We start from the raw sequence: 17876 nt of genomic DNA, 5'->3' as shown, positions 1-17876 counted from the left end.
AGCAGCGGCAACGGACAGCTCCGAAAACAGCAGAGCACATTTTTGCAAATAAGCGATATGAATTTGGACACAGCTCATCACGCTCATCACATTGTGCGTTGATATAATCTGTATGCCTGGAACTCGTGCACTGAGAAATCGTAATTAATGCGTTAAAGTCCCACCCCTAATCTATCTGTCTATCTATCTGTCTATCTGTCTGTCTATCTGTCTATCTGTCTGTCTATCTGTCTATCTGTCTATCTGTCTATCTATCTATCTGTCTATCTATCTGTCTGTCTATCTGTCTATCTGTCTATCTGTCTGTCTATCTATCTGTCTATCTGTCTGTCTATCTGTCTGTCTGTCTGTCTGTCTGTCTGTGACCCAGATGTAAATATCTGGAAATAAAAGCTGAGGTGTTGATCTTGTGTCTCATATAAAATTTTTGATGTCAGACCCAAATGTTTTCAGTCTACAGCAAAAATAAAGGGATTGGCCTCACTGTTCCAACACTTTTTTTTATTGGGGGGGGGGGGGGGGGGGGGGGGGGGTAGGCCTACTAACCAGAATAATAACGTGCAAGCTCAGATTTACACGTGCTACTGTCTGAAAATAGTGTGGCAATTCAGATAAATGTGAGGAGAATTAATATGGGGATTTCTGAGTACTGTGCAAGGTCCTGAGTACTGAGACATACGTGAGTGCAGGATTTATCCAGAGAGCTGTATTATTGCAAACTGTTCCACGGTAAAAACCTGAAATCTGTGTCTAACAGCTGACTTTTACAATGTGTAGAAAAACACAAAACAATATTTACCATCAGATCATGAGCCCTCTGTGTGTGTCAATGAAAATATTCCAACTGTGCCATGTGCGTAAATGTGGATATTGGTCTCTTTTTTTCAGTAGTCTCCTATTGTAATATTTAGAGATTAATGTAACACATTAATAGTTTCATTAAAAGTTGTATTTTGACAGATATTTTAGTTTGGTTTGTTACAGATTCAATAGAGAGAAATGACTTGTCATGTCCCATATCAATTCTCCATCCTACCTTTCCTTGACCTTAATGACATTTTCATCAAGATCAAGTAAAATGGTAAGGAAAAGGAGATTGTTGGAACTTTTTGAACATGCACCATCTTCAAAAATCTTCTGGTATATTTCTTGTTTTACTTTGATAGTTAGTTCTTTCTTGTACCTTGCTTGAGTTTTGCTTCCCTCCTGTAGTTCCCTGATGTCTACACCTGTCTCATTGCCTCAGCTTTTTCCATTTCGCTCATTACCTTTTTGTGTATAAATCGTCCTGTCTTCCCCTCAGTCTTTATATATTTCTGTGATCATTTAGATTTCTACTTGTATTTTGGACTCAGTGTTTTAATGCTGCATTAGCAAAACCCTGATACATCTAGCTAAATCAAAAAACACTTTGACAACAATATGGCTACCTCATTGAAAGTCAATGAGGAAGCAACTTCTTTTTTGTAAATACAAAGGGTTTAACTCAAAATGAAATTACCTTTGCAGCTTTTAAAAATGCTGCCAGTTTTGGAATAATGGACAGATACAACCAAGCTTAACTTGATAGAAAGAGAAGAGGAAAAAAGAAGCAGAAAAGAATCACAATTCGAAGCACACCACATGTGACATTAAGACCTTTTCAAGGTGAAAGAAATGGAGGATGCTTTCCAAGTACTGAACACAAAACTGTGGAAAGAAAAGCCCACAAATGAGCAGTAACTAACAGCAGCTGCAACAAAGGACTGACAAAGTATTTTGAGATAGGAAATTCAGTATGGCTCCAGAGTTAAGAATTGGAGCCAGTTATTAAAAATGTGGACTAGCTTGGGCACTAGGGTGGCTCAGTGGTAGAGCAGGTGATCATGCGTGCCACAAGGTAAAAGCAGAAAGCACAGGTTCGAGTCCCAACCTGTTGCTCTTTGCTACATGTCCCCCATCTCTCTTGTCACTCTAAACTGTCAATAAAAGCTGCTGTAGCCAAAAAAAAGTGTTAAAAACTGTTTAACAGACTTAGGGTGGGTGGGGGTTGAGTCAGTCCCAGCTGGTATAGCATAAGAGGGGAAATACCCCCTGGGCATGTTGCCAGTGCATCACAGGCCTGATAGTTTTTGTGAAAGATACCACAAAGATGCCACTGTGATGTTTGTGTGTATCAGAGAGATATGCAAACCTTCTGAAGTGTAAGGAATAAAGAGGTGAAAGTGTGTTGGAATTGGTCAGGGACAGTTAGAGAAATACAATTTTGCCATTCCTAACACTTCTAGAATTAGTTGTGCTTCCTTAGGCCAGGATGTATGGCTTAAGCTTAAAAATACTAATTACATTTGGTTGAACAAAAAAGTCCTTTGTCTTGACCTAGTTCTTAACTGAATTTCACCTGAATAAACAACATGTAGTACCTTCCAGATAAGCACTGTAACATTTCATGGACTATCATACTTCTTCCTTCTTTCTGTTCAGTACTTCAAGAAGAAGCAGCGACTTATCCCAGAGAGAACAATTTGGAAATACTTTGTGCAGCTGTGCAGCGCCCTGGAGCACATGCATTCACGCAGAGTAATGCACCGTGGTAAACAAATACTCACACTCCAGTTCTTCCTAAACTTCTTTCTTTGTCAGTCAAAATTAAAACAAGAAATTAGCATGTATAGGTGTATGCAACAGTTTAATATTCAGGTAATTTTTAAGTAAAAAGGAATGTATCCAACGCTTGCAGAAGACTCTTTTCAAATATTAAATTTACTACTAAAATAAAAACTACAGTTTTAATCCCCTTATCGTGTAGTCTCAGAACTTGATTAACTCATTAGGGAAGAACTGTACCTGACTGACTGTCAGTTGATATGTAAAATTTAAACCTTAATTGGGAGTGATGTATCCTTCCACTGAGCAGCAGTGATGTAGATATTAGGAACAATATTACAGTATTGTTACTGTTACAGTAACTAAGGGTATCTGGAGACAAAAAAGAAGTAGCATTTAATGACATCATAAAGAAGACCTGTTGAGCAGCTATAATGCTATACATATAAGAATAGCACAACGTTCCTCTCCCAAAACTCCAACAACTGGTCTCCTCAGTTCCTCAGATGTTTACGGGCTGTTGTTCACTCAGAGATGGAAAAAGATGGAAGAAATAGAACAGGAGAGGAAGAAGAGAGGCTAGATTTAAAGGTAACAGCTGCTCAATAACATTTGATAAGCTGGAAATTTAAAGCTTAGATTTTTTTTTAAATCAGTCTGTGCCAGATGTGCTATATTGCCAAAAGGATTCACTCACCTATTCAAATGATTAATTCAGGTGTTCTGAAGCGCAGTGTGCAGATGTCAACAATGTTCTGCAAAGTCAATTGCTACAGACTTCCAAACTTCATGTGGCCCTCAGATTAGCTCAAGAACAGATACAAATATTTCACTACTGTGCTTAAGTAGAATTTATTAATTTAATGAGTATTGATTTTTCTGACAACTTTTTTACTTTTACTCCCTACATTTTTACTCAAATATATGCACTTTCTACTCCTTACATTTTCAAAACATTACTTTATGTTTAACACGTATGAGGGAAGGGCAGCATGGTGGCGCGGTGGTTAGCACTGCTGCCTCACAGTTAGACTACCATCTGAAAGGCCTGGGTTGGGCCTGCTCCGGTTTCCTCCGACAGTCCAAAGACAAGCACTTACTGGGGTTAGGTCAATTAGAAACTCTAAATTGCCTGTAGGTATGAGTGTGAGTGTGAATGGTTGTCTGTCTCTCTGTTTTGGCCCTGTGACAGGCTGGTGACCTGTACAGGGTGTACCCTGCCTCTCGCCCTATGTCAGCTGGGATAGGCTCCAGCCCCTCCGCAACCCTGAACAGGATAAGTGGATGGATGGACGTGTGAGGGAAGATTTCATTTCCAGTCACTGCAACATCAAACCGCGCTGAGCCTAAGTGAAGGAACAATAACACATATTGGCGTATCAGTCTCTGGGGATTATCACATACGAAGATACGAAAGAGTTAAAACCACTGAATTTATGTACCATTTATAGCACTGTACTCAGGGGTTACAGTGGACCGGAACAATCAGAGCAACGTTTTTGGTCCGTAAGTTGTGGCTGCGGAACATCTACCTAGCGCTACAGAAAAGGAGCAAAAATAAAAGGAGTAATGTATTGTGGCAGGTAATTTCAAATGCAACATTTCTAATGTTCAACAAATATCAGTAAACACACAAACTGTCTGCAGTTTGTCATACAGTGTGTCTGCAAGCTAAAAGAACAGCTGCTGTATTTCCAGGGGAGAGAAAAGAGAGATAACTTCACTCAGAGATGGAGAAAGATGGAAGAAATAGAACAGGAGAGGAAGAAGAGAGGCTAGATTTAAAGGTAACAGCTGCTCAGTGGCATTTGATAAGCTGGAAATTTAAAGCTTAGATTTTTTTAAAATCAGATATTGGATCTGTATATGATGTGAAGTTATGATTTTTCATATTGTGAAATGTCCTGCAAAACAAACTGAGGTGCACTAACTTTGTGTTAGTCAAAGGTTGTATGAAAATACTGCAGTTTAGTGCAGGATAAACAGGTTAGTTTGCTGTACTTTGGGGAATTTATAGCAGCGGTGTTGATGGTCAGAGTTGGGTTACATCAAGTGTAGCAGAGATTAGTTTAAATTTAAGCTGATTATGCTTAGATTCATTCACTGAATTCCACCTTTATACCAACTCTATACTGTCTGTATAAAGACAGTTTAAACAGTATACTGTCAGTGTAAGGGGTGGAAATCAAGGTAGCTCATGAAATACTGGGTTCCATCTTGTTGAATTCAGTTGTGTAAATCCACAAAGAGCAGTAAAACTCAGAGCAGCAGCAGCTGATCACAGCCTGCACACAAAGAAAATCTACTGGAGCTCACAATAGAAATTATTGTGAGTAGTGATTCTTTTCCCCACACTGAGCCACTCCAGCCGATCTTAGGGTTCCCCCACCTGCTGAATCCCGCTGTAACCCCTGACTGCACTCATTTTCTGTTTAGGTAATGAGTATAATGTTGGTAACAGCAAATAGAGCTGTTTCTAAATTCTCTTTCTTTTTCTCTGCTCATGTTCTACATAACGGTGTTCAAGTTGAGTGCATTCATTAGAATTTAGATTGAAATAAAGTTTGTATTCTAATATAATAATATTGTTTTATTATTACATTAATATAACAAAAGGTTCAGTTAGCTTTGCACAAAGATAGCTGGTAGAAACGTCCTCCAAAGAGCTAATTTTAACTTCTTATTTTGAGTACATTTCAGAGCCTGTACTTTTTCACTTTTACTTGATTAAAGAAGTTGAATCAGTACTTTAACTTTTACCAGAATATTTTTTAACACAAGAATTTGTACTTTTGTACAGACATTCTGTACTTTTGCCATCTCTGCAGAGTCCTGACCTCAACCCAATAGGACACCTTTGGGATGAATTAGAGCAGAGACTGGAAACCAAACCTTCTCGTCCAACATCAGTGTCTAACCTCGCAAATGCGCATCTGGAAGAATGGTCAAAAGTTCCCATAAGCCCACCCCTAAACCTTGTGGAAAGCCTTCCCAGAAGTGCTGAAGCTGTTATAGCTGCAAAGGGTTGGCCGACATTATATTAAGTCCTATGGTTTAAGCATGAGATTTCGCTCAAGTTTATATGTGTGTGACGGCAGATGAGTGAATACATTTGGCATTATAGTGTATATTTGTCAGATAATTGCATTTAAATGCTCAAAATGGCACCAACAGTAGGGAGATCAAGTTCAGTAATAGGAATTAGTTGAGGGAAAGCCTAGCAGACAGTTGCTCATGTCAAGTCAATTTATCAGTCAAAACAGCCACTCTTCTAACAGCAAGCCTCAACATTATCCAAATGGATGAATTATTAAAAAAGAAAAGAAAAACAAATCACCCTCCATTCAGTTATGAAGGGGTAAACTAAACCAAAATCAAAACCATTTTTTGTAGTAGGATGTTAACATGTTTACTTCTGATGTAAATGTGGACATTTTAACATGGGAGACTATGGGGAATGTGTACTGTGCACTTTTGGAACTAGTCTCAAGTGGACATTACATTTTTTTGCACTTGACTTTTTAGTCCCAGAGGTTGCAGTTTGATCTGTACAGAAAGGACCTCTTTTTAAGTCTGTTCCAGAAGTCAAAATGACAGCTTCTGATACAATTAACTGAAGGCGCCTGCAGTGAGCTGTTCAGTGAAAGACAGGAGAGCAGTAGCAGCTGAAGAGGAAATGAAAAGCAGAGTTTCTTTATTAAAACTTAATTAGCCATATCACCACATCTCTTATGGTTGTAGGAACTAAACTACTGTACATACTGTGAATATGGATATTAGGTTTAGTACAGAATTGCAGTATAGTTGCAATGAATGTCAATGTGTACATGTGTTTCAACCAGATATCAAGCCAGCCAACGTGTTCATAACAGCGACAGGGGAGGTAAAGCTGGGAGACCTGGGATTAGGGCGCTTCTTCAGCTCCAAGACCACTGTAGCACATTCTTTAGGTGAAGCACACACAACACACATTGATGCACACTTTGTACATGGTGCATGATTTTATGATGTTTGATTCTTTTAAATTAGCTGTTAATGCAAGTGCGCAGTTCATACAAAACAAGTGATTATGCAAATCTTGCATGTAATATTTTACTGAAGAAATGGCAACTGTATGAAATAAAATCTAAGCAAAAATATGTTGGCTGTCAGGTAATGAAAAACAAGAAACCAGTGTTGTATTTCCTGCTATAAGGTAGAACACTCATCAAGCAATTGCATACATGATGTTTTCAGCTTTTTCATTTGTGCAGAAAATGACCAGTTTGTTTGTTTGTTTGTTGTTCTGTCTCAGTGGGGACACCTTACTACATGTCACCGGAGAGGATCCATGAGAATGGATACAATTTTAAGTCAGATATCTGGTCCCTGGGGTGTCTTTTGTATGAGGTAGGTCCACAGATAATTTGACCTTTCACTATGCAAGGCTGCAACTATCGATTATTTTAGTGTTCGAGTATTCGATCGATTATTCCATCTATTAATCGGATAAGAAATACTTTTGTCTTATTACTTTCGTCTTAATAACATATTTTAAGTCTCATAGATTTACTGCAGATTTTTTTTGCTGTGTGAAACAAACAGCGGTGGATGGAGCAGCCTCAAAGTTCTCTTTTTTTCACGTTTGGCACTTGCTGATCAGGTGGTTGATGAAGGGCTCCTCCAGCCGTTTCCCAATAAAGGTTTTAATGGTGGTTACAGGAACAAGCGCTGCTGCTTTGGAGCTAGAAAAACGTTCCCTTTTGCTCCACCTGAGCTCACAGTCTCAATAACAGCTCCACCTCGTTGCACTTGCCGTGTGTGTGCTAGTGATGGGAAGTTCGACTCTTTTCAGAGAGCCAGCTCTTTAGGCTCGGCTCACAAAGAAGAGCCGGCTCTTTCAGCACTCAAACGTGTTATCATTTGCAGCCTATTTTATATATATTTTAGCCTAAAGCAAAAAGTAATGGTTTGTGTGCCTTCAGTCTTTTTACGATAAACTTTATAATTGCTTTATTTTGTGCATTTGTCCTGTTAAAAAAACATTCTTTTGTTTAACATTTTAAATAAACTTTTAATGGAACATAGGACAAACAAACACACTGACTTATTTTGCTTTGTGTTGAAGTAGGACGGGTTAAAGTTGCAGTTTTGGGGAGGGCGGTGAATGCCGCAACAGTTGTTGTTTGTTTGGGACCAGACTCACCAGGGTCAGACAGTTCTTGTTGGTGCAGGTTTGTGGTGGAACCTGCTCTAACTGTAATTTGCAATTTGCAATAACAGCACTTTGCTCTGCTATTTCTAATTTCCTTACATTGCAGCCAAATGCTGCTTCTTTTACGGGTATCACCCATATTCATGTGTTTTTGCACCACTGTCTCCCGCCGTCTTGCTGTCTGGACCTGAACTATGCCCACGCACGGTGGAACTTTTATCTCCCCCTCTGCTTTAACATAATGGCATGCTATGGCTATGCAGCCACGTCCCCCTGTGTGATTGGCTGCATGGTGTGCCCATCAGTTCTGCCCCTCTCCTTAGGGGAGAAATGGGGGAGCTGGCTCTCCTGATTAGAGCTCTCTTTTGAGAACGACACATCACTAGTGTGCGCAGACTGCACGTAAAACTGTTGCTGTTGTGTTATCAGTGTTTTTGTTGAAAAACTGGGGGCTGCATGAGCTTAACTTTGTAATGGTTTGTATTTACAAGCATCCTCCTAAATATGTTTCGATTGCAGGTCTATTTGTAGTCGCTAGTCAGGGATTAAAGTATAAAAAATCAGGGATTAAAGTATAAATCCTGTAATACATTTAATCTGCAGTTTCTAGCAAACTGTGGTCATGGCAATCTGTTCCGGTATCTAGTGATGGCAAAACGAGGGTTTTTGAAGCTCTGAACCTTTTTGAACCATTCTTTCTAAATACTCAATGTTTCATTTAGTACTCTTGGGTGACATCTACTGGCAACAGTAGTTGTTGTACAGCCAAATGAATCCCAGCAAATGTGACACCTTTCAGATGTATAATAAGACTTCTTAACATATGTTGTCAATAGATCAGATTATTTATTTCAGTCCCTAGAAATCAGCACATCATAGATGTTCTCTGAGCTACTCTTCTTCAGCAGCCCATGCCCAATTTTTGTTGTTTCTTGCTTTTATATCGCACTTTGCATGTGTCAGTTTTTGCACTAAGCCACTTCACCTTATTCATGTTACTGACTGGTCAACAGTTATGCACAGGGTTATGCGAATGGTCAAATTCTAAAAATCTTCATTACCACCTGCATACTTGTGCAATTGTGCCTGTCTCTGCTCTCTCCCTGACTAACACTGACAGATAAATAATTTCCTTCCTCAGGCCTTCAGGTCAACATGAGCTCCTCACTCCTCCCTGACAGTCTGCACAGTGTGATCATGTGGACACTTTCTGCTTTTTTAATACATTTCACAACAAGAACTCATTGCAAAACATCAGTTTCCTTTGCCACAAGACTTCCATTAATACAACCCTTCAGTATTCTGTGTTAGACCCCATGTGTGTGCATGATAAATAATTCACATCACAAAATTATATATTTTATAAATTATAAAACCAGTTAATCAGCAAAGTCACTTAAGAGCAGTGTAACGGATGCTGTTTAGAGAACCCTTTAGTCTCAGTTATGTTTGACTGTTGGTACAACATTCTTTTTATGAAATGCTGTATTAGCTTTAAATCAGATGTAACAGGATGCAAACCTTGCAAAAAGTTGAACTTTTGTCTCGTCAATCAACAGAATATTTTCCCAAAAGTCTTGCAGATCATTATCCTTTAATACATTTAATCTGCAGTTTCTATTTACTTTTTATCTTTGTATAATATTAAAAACGGTTTAATTTAAAACATATGTGCAAAATAAAGAAATAAATAAAAGAAATTAGGAAGGAACAAATGCTTTTTCACAACACTGTGTACGCATTGTAATTTTGGAGAATATCTGCTAGCCCTCTTTTTCCTTTTATTGAATATAAAGGAAGTAATTAACGAGATTATCTTGAGACCAAAACTCTCCCTTGGTCTCTATAAAGTTGGACATTTTATCATGGGAATCTGCAGGGCATTATGTGCTTTTGAAGTCAGCCTCACTTTGTGTTTGTCGCTAGTTGCTTTATTGAAAATGTAAAAAGTTGCTAGAGGCTGCTGAGGAACTTCCCATGATACTCTGAGCACCTCTTTTCACTCCTGACGTGTTTACACTCGCCAGCCACTTTATTAGGTACGCCTTTGCACCTACCCATTTGAACTGCTTTACATGCACCAAAAGACTGGTTACAGATTTGCTTTAATGTGCAGCTGAACAGGTGTACCTAACAAATTGGTTGGTGAATGTATATGCCATTGCATGTCATTAACTCTTGTCTACTCTCTCCTCTAGTTTGTGTTTTGTACCTGCCTCTCTATGCTCTCCTTTTCTGTCTTCTCTTTTCCTTTAACCAGCCAGTCATATTAGATCACTGCCCCCTGAGCTTGGTTCTACCAGAGGTCTCTTCTTGTTAAAAGGGAGTTCTTTCCACCAGCCAGAGTGGCTGTGGATCAGGAGGTAAAGTGGATCGTCTACCAATCAGCAGGTCGGTGGATTGCTTCCAAGTCTGCAAGAAATTACCCGATGCATCCACTGGTGTGTGTGTGTGTGTGTGTGTGTGTGTGTGTGTGTGTGTGTGTGTGTGTGTGTGTGTGTGTGTGTGTGTGTGTGAGTGATAAACAAGTTATAGGTATAGAAAAAAAGCACTTGTATATGTGTGTAAATACGTGAATGAGGCTTGTAGTGAAAAGCACTTTCAGTGCTCAGTTAAGCGTGGAAAAAGCACTTTATAAGTACCATTTAATTTACCATCACCAAGTGCTTGCTCATAGTAGATCGTCTCAGCATTTTCTTTCTAATATTGTAGGCTAAAGCACTATATGTGCTCTATATGTGCTATATTAATAAAACTAAATTGAAATTACATTTTCAACCCTGAAGGTTTCTACATGGTTTTCACACACCCTCACCCTCGCATTCTGAATGAATGATTTTTACAGTACAGATACAACTCTGGCAACAAAGCAGCTCTACTGGGGTTGAACCATATTGCTCAGGGCTCCTTGGACCTATTGTATTTAGTTTTAATCTTACAACTTTTGTGGGTTTATTTGACAAGTAATAAAGACCTTCCTTTTCCCTTTATTATTATTAAAGTGGTCCCAAAAAAGGAAATATGGAAAGGGAGTGACATCCTCTATAGTAGGAACTGGTGGAAAAATATTTTTACAAAAAACAAACTCAGCAGCATTGCTAAAGCTTGATTTAGATTTCTTTAGAAATACCCATTTGAAAGCATATTTAGTCTATCATAGATAATGTCAGTGTATTTCCAGTGTATTACTGATATTATTACTAGTTTCCCGCTTTACCCATAGACTTTATATTCAGAAAGCATCAAATCAGTAGACCTTTTCTGGATTTGGGGGAAGAAGGAATAGCCAATAATCCCAGCTGGGAAATTGATTTAATCAAATATTTTATAGTTGTAAAATGACAAGTGTGATATATGGCTCTCAAGTTAGTGGAAGAAGGTGATGTGGAAACTCTGTGTAGTAGTACATGGAAATAACTCCACAGCTAACAGTTCACTAGGTCACAAAGTGTTCTTTTAGGCCAGTGTAACCAGGTAGCATGTGTAGTTAATAAAAACAAGCATCTATTCCACTCCTTCCCTGCCACTCAGGTTTATTCTTCTGCCCAAATCATCTTATAGTTGTCATAGGCAATAAGTATTTTTCCATTGTCATGTCTGGCTAAAACACAAATAGAAACTGATCAAGTCCCCATGATAATGCACTGGGGCTGTTAGCTATACACTAAATAAAAGATAGGCATAGATGACTTGTTTTCTTTTGGGAACTGACCATATTTGAATGAAAGAGTGGCAACCTGTCCCATAAAGGGTAAAGGATGATCACTCAGCATAATTTGCGGGACAAAGAAACAATTTTTGTAGTTTTATCTCTGGACACCACCACAGTTGTGGATTTTAAGTCAATCAATATGTGAATGAAGTGCCATTTAAAGTTAAACAAACTAACATTTTTTAATACAAGGATTGTGTTTAATAGTTGAATTAAAATCATTTGCAGTCAATGGCAAGTGGACTCCATGGATATAACCAAATTCTGTGTTTTCTCCTTTCTACTGTGCCTTAGTGCTGCCACGGTGAATTGCTGCTTGTTTGTGGGCCTTTCTGCATTCAGTTTTGTATTTGATAACTGTTGAGTTGAGATCAGGGAAATGTCTCGGCCAGTAAAGTATATCTCATTTCTTTGCCTTGAGAAGATTTGTTTTGCAAATGGAAGCATCTACTGATTGATTTTGCAGCATTCGGCTGAAAGTGAACAGAGACTATTACCCTTTACACTTCAAAATCAGCAGTCATATCAATAAATACCAGTGACCCAGTTCCACTGGGAGCCATGCATGCCAATGCCATAATATTGTGTCCACCATGTTTGACAGATAATGGGGTATGCTTTGGATCATGAGTTGTATCGCTCCTCCTTATGATTTTTCTCTTCCCACCCACAAGCTGGGAAACTGATTTGCATTCCAAAAGTACCTCCTATCTTTTTTACCTGCCCAGCTTTCCCTAATCTTGTTGAAATCATCATCAAGGTCAAAGAAACTGGATAAGAGAATTCAGCTCTTAGGAAAGGAGAAGAGCATGCCTCTGACAATCCAAACAATGAGTCCGCCATGTTGAAACTACTGTGTACAGAAGATGCACTACACAACATGTGCCTTACTTCACCACAATCTGTTCTTAACCTGTAGAAGGAATATATAGGGCCAGGTTTGCAGTGTAAATGCTTTTAATTATTGAAAAGGCACAGTGTCAGTTTTGCGACTGAAAGCTGTGGATGGGTATTTTTGCAGCTGGCCTTATGGCATATATATTTGCAGGGGTTTTCCTTTCAGGAGGAGAATATTCAAATGAATCACACAAATGTGATTTAGGAACATAGATCTTATGAGAGCTTATTTATGGAATAAGCTTCAACTTTTTTTTGTAACACCTCAGCAGGAGTAAAGAGACCTCTCCAAACACCACAATGTAACTTGAACCTTGGTCAGAAATAATATTTGACTTCTAGGTATTCCAACTAATACTGATGATTTTTCCTTCTTTCTTTGTCCCAATGACTGTCTCTTATCATGCCTTGCTCTTTCCTCCAGATGGCTGCACTGCAGAGTCCATTTTATGGGGACAAGATGAACCTTTTTTCCCTCTGCCTTAAGATAGAGCAGTGTGATTACCCCCCTCTTCCACCAGACCATTACTCTGAGAAGGTGAAGTTATTTCTTTCTATACTGTTTTGCATAGATTTAGTATTTGAACTTCCCTGATCAATAACTCACAAGCACAATGTTGCTGACACACAAAAAAGTGCCTCACTCCAAGCATAGTAAGACTTTTAGACAGCATAATGTGGGGTATATTCTAATATAGAAGTAAGACAACAAAAAAATTCTGCAACTTTGCTCATAATTTGTAAAAACTGTACCTAAACTAAATTTGGCATTTTTTGTGTTTTGTGGTCTTACTGACCACAGAAAGCGCTTTACACTACAGGCTACATTTATCCATGCATTTATACAGTGCTTTGTTCTATAAACTTTAAGAACTACATCACAGCTTTGGTAAATTTAGAATACCAGTTAAACCCACATTCATGACTTTGGGAACCTGTGCTGGAACAGGGAGAACATGCAAAGTATACATTGAAAGGCCACAGCTTGGGTTTGAAACATAAACCTTTTTGCTATGAGACAAAGACGGTCACTCTCCCTTCATCTCCTCCTTTTTTATTCCAAAATAGCATTAAAGTTGAAAAGTTGCCATTTCAGCACAGTGGAAGGGATCTTCAAAGGGTTCTGGCTTTGGAGATGCTTTTTGTGGTTAGAACTGCACTTCCAGCACCAGCACTTGAAACAGCGTAGGGTTTTACAAGAAGATAAGCTAGGAGACCACAGCACTGCTGCATCTAGACTGTGTCTCTAAAACCATTTACCAACACTGAGAACATGGCCTGTGGGTAAAGTTAACTGATAACTGATTATTATAGGGTATACAATATAAAGTGCCTTGAGGTTATCTGTTTGTTGTGATTTTTTTTTTATTGAACTGAATAACCCCTGCTTTACAGAAACAACTTTTAGCCTTAGTGTTACAAATCTCACGTTAGTATTCTATCACTCTCACTTTCACGTGGGTGAAAATCACCCGACATTAGTGTTCTAGTTTTAATGTTAAGAAAATTCTCAACTCAGCATTGAGGTGCTGAGTTGAGACCCAGATGCTTATATCGTAAATGGACTAGTTCTTATATGGTGTTTTTCTCCTCTATCTGAGCACTCAAAGTGCTTATACACGTTCACCCATTCATACAAGCACTTCCATATGAAACTAAGCTAAGTGCTTTTATTGTCAGACATTCATACTCCAACGCTTGCATTGGAGAGCAACTTGGGGTTCAGTATCTTGCCCAAGGATGCTTTGGCATGTAGCCCGGAGCAGCCAGGAATTGAACTGGCAGGTGACCTGCTCTGCCTCCGGAGCTACAGCCACCCCTATATATTATAATATGTAGTGATATTCCATGTCATTTAGTTGTATAATACTTTCACACACTTGGGCATACTGCTCCAAATGTGGTCATGTTCTGTAAAGTAGCCCTAAGTTATTCTTTCCTCTGTTTAAACTAATTTATGGACAGTACAGCTTCTTTTGAGAGAAAGAAAATAGAATAACAGCTTCATGCTTTTCACAGCTGCGGGACCTGGTCAGCACATGCATCAACCCAGACCCGGACCAGAGGCCTGACATTTTCTTTGTGCTGCAGTTTGCAAAACAGATGCACATGTGGACTTCCAGCACCTGAGTGACACTTCTGCTCCAAGCTCTCCTCTCTGCTCAATCTGAGGCTTTCCGTCCACTAGATGTAAGCTGTGCCTGTCCTTGCACACATGTTTACGCCTTACCCTCATCTCAGCAAGCAGAAACTTTGGAAAGACTGTGACATTTCTTTTAAGTCATGGAATATGTGAAGAGGTACATGAGTAGTGCAACACTCATGGAAAATGAGTGAAACTATACTTGTTCATGTGGGAGCAAGTGTGTGTGTGTGTTTTTAGCTGAGGACATAGCTGTAATAGCTGTGTCTTTCTGTGATGACAGATTCCTCAAAGTTTGATTTTCAAAACTCCACCATGTTCATACTATATTTTTCAGGTAAAGTGTAGTAGGGCTGGGCAGTTTGGACATTTGTCATCTTTCTTCTATCATTGTGATCATATTATGCATGTTTTTATATATATTGTAAAGTACCTCAGTGGTCAAAATGGACACTTAATAAATGCCTATTAGCAGATTTCTCAGAAAAAAATGTTAGTCCACTGTGATCGAGATTGGCTGTGAAGCATTTAATTTTAGCAGATGAAATGTCTTTGTGTGTTAAAGACTGATGGACTGCAATTGGATGCAGATGAACTTTTAAAATAATCACTAAATTTTCACATTATCTCCAACAGTTAGTTTGTAGAGCTCCTTTGTATAAGTCTGATTTCCCCTGATGCTTAAAGTGAAATAAAATCATAAAATAAAAAATATACAAACAAGGGCACAATAAAATGAATAAGGAAACAGCTGGGAAGGAGAGGTGGACTGAATGACACTAACAAGGCGGGAAGCAAAACTGTAAACACAGGAGACTGTCAAAATAAAACAGCAAGAGACCATACACTATACAAATGTACACTTGGCATAACACAGGGAATACATCTGAGTACAGAGCACACAAGAGACAAGGGATGATGACAGAGGGACACAGAGATGCGGGAAAGACAAGAAGAACAAAGGAAAACAGGAATGAAATACAATAACTAGAACTAATAGCAGAATTCAGAAAACTGAATTCCCACAAAGCACAAACCCCTTTGGGGTTGCATCCAGTGTAGAAATTTGCCAAAACAAATACATGGAATTAACTGTTGTGGTAACACCCTCTGAATAAGGAAGCAGTCTAAAAAAGGTTCCCCCTATTGTTTGTGTATCTGTTTTTTCTCTTTCAGGTGTTGTATAGGGGTGGCTGTAGCTCAGGAGGTAAAGCAGGTCACCTACTAATTGGAAGATTGGCGGCTTCATGCCAAAGTATCCTTGGGGAAGATACTGAACCCCAAGTAGCTCTCCGATGCAAGCGTTGGAGTGTGAATGTGTGTGAATGGTAGATAGTAAGCACTTCGCTACACATGTTAGTGCTTGAGTGAATGGGTGATTGCAAATGTGTTGTATAAGCGCTCAGAGCAGAAAAGCCCTATATAAGAATTAGTCCATTGTCTCTTGACTGTGCTTTGTTACAAATGCAACAGTTATGTTTTGATCCTTTTTATCTTTTCTCCCATTTTTTTCTGTCCTTTTTTTCCCCCTTCTTTCTTCTCTTTTCTTCTGCCTGTCAGTTATGGCATTTTTAGACAATACATATATAAAAATATAATAATAATAATAAAGAAATTGGCTAACAAGAGGAGCATTTATAGAGATCCTCTTGGAAAATGTGTTTGACACAAAAGTGCATTCAGACCATCATTCTTGCCAAAGCTTGTGAACAGGACAGGTTTAAAAAAGAAAAGAAATGCTGCTGCTTTTGATTTGGAACACTCCTTCTATTCTGCCATGTAAGCATTTAATTGCCATCTAATTGGGTCAAATTTGAAAGGGCACTTAATGCAAATAACTGTCCAATGATATGCATGGTTTTGAAAACAGAGTTTTGAATTTCTTGGATCAAGCCAAGCCCAAAGAACCATATGAAGTCAAAAGTGGCCATTTTTCAAATTGTGTTGTGTCCACCTAATAAATCTGACATTGCTAGCCTTTCATCTGTGCTTTGGTCACCACAGGTTTCTGAAAGAAACCTATGTAGCTGTTTGAATGTTCCACTGTATTCACAAGTTGGTCCCTTCTTTCTACTTTAGCTGAGCATTCAAAGCGCTTTAAACAACACTTGCATTTACCCATTTACATAAGCACTTCCTTCTACAGCTAAGTGCTTACAATCTAACGTTCACACTCTGACGGTTGCATCAGAGAGCAACTCTGCATTCATTATCTTGCCCAAGGATACTTTGGCATGCAGACTCGAGCAGCCAGGAATCAAACCCCCAACCTTCCGGTTAGCAGATGACCTGTTCTAACTCCTGAGCCACAGCCATTCTGTGAATAGAATGGCACTCTATTCTGTTCACAGATGAGAACAGATTCACACTGAGCACATGACAGGTGTCAAGAAGTCTGGAGATGCCATAGCAAATATTATAAGGCCTGCAACATCATCTGAAGGGCACCAGTGGCAGACATGCAAGTTCTGGTATTCTCTGGCAAATGGATTTTTAATTAAGATTAAGAAGGAAAGGAAAAATTCTTTCATCAAATCAAAGGAGAACCGTGTGCACACACACAGAAAATTAAGCTAGAATTTGTACTATCAAGGTGAGTGTTCCAGTGATGTTGCATACATTCACAGGTTTGTTTATTGTATCAGAATTCATTTATGGTCTTGTTCTAATTTATAACTATAGACCACTCACTGTGAAACTGTAAATACCATAAACATTATATGCTGTGAAAGTCATTTTGATCAATAGTACCAAAAGAAAATCAATTTTAAAAGATGCCATGTAAGGAGCAGATGAAATGTACAGTGTCTTGCCACTCAAAATCATTTCATTCACTTTTAATCAATATTTTTTAAATACATGTATTAGATAAACTGCTACTGCTCAGCTTGTTTGAATAACATCTTGTTGAATTCTCTGCAAAGCATTTGTGCCATTATGTTTATGTTGACACTGCTTTTCTGTGCAATGAGACATTAATTTCAGTTCAGTGATTTTTATTTTCCCTTTGCAGTAAAGTAAAAATGATAAAAAATTATAAACAGGCTGAGGCAGCTGCATAGCAGCTGTCTTTCATACTAGTTTTTGTCTGATCTTTGAGGCTTTTAACTGAAAATGAAATATCTTGAAAATAACAGCCTCAACACTGTATAGTCCACTCATGGTTTTAATCACACTTGTGCTGACATGTGGCATAGAAACTGAACATTTAACAATTCTTCCCATGCTTACAGCTGTTGGCCATGATTACCAAAGATATTACTGTTAACAAAAATGAATTAAATAATGAAAACTGAAATTGAAAACATCTTCGTTAACTGAAATAAATAAAAATGGTAAATGGA

At 38.5% G+C, this 17876-nt stretch overlaps 1 protein-coding gene across 3 annotated transcripts in view; it reads left to right on the top strand.

Annotated features, from left to right (window-relative positions):
* Nucleotides 1-17573, top strand: part of nek6 (NIMA-related kinase 6) — a 34403-nt gene extending 16830 nt beyond the window's left edge. The window contains exons 6-10 of one of the 3 annotated variants that reach the window (XR_004020671.1): nucleotides 2464-2572; nucleotides 6429-6536; nucleotides 6881-6975; nucleotides 10041-10171; nucleotides 12814-12927. Coding sequence is in view for 2 of the 3 variants with exons in the window: in XM_030742286.1 (XP_030598146.1) it covers nucleotides 2464-2572; nucleotides 6429-6536; nucleotides 6881-6975; nucleotides 12814-12927; nucleotides 14409-14519 (537 nt within the window). In the remaining variant the exon portion in view is untranslated. Of the gene's footprint in view, nucleotides 1-2463; nucleotides 2573-6428; nucleotides 6537-6880; nucleotides 6976-8921; nucleotides 10172-12813; nucleotides 12928-14408 lie in introns of those variants that run through there. The other 2 variants (XM_030742286.1, XM_030742287.1) reach the window with 2 other exon arrangements.
* Nucleotides 17574-17876: the final 303 nt, after the last annotated feature.

The sequence above is a fragment of the Archocentrus centrarchus genome, chromosome 12, assembly GCF_007364275.1.
Source record: "Archocentrus centrarchus isolate MPI-CPG fArcCen1 chromosome 12, fArcCen1, whole genome shotgun sequence".
Lineage (NCBI taxonomy): Eukaryota > Metazoa > Chordata > Actinopteri > Cichliformes > Cichlidae > Archocentrus > Archocentrus centrarchus.
This window is presented reverse-complemented; position numbering and strand designations above follow the sequence as displayed.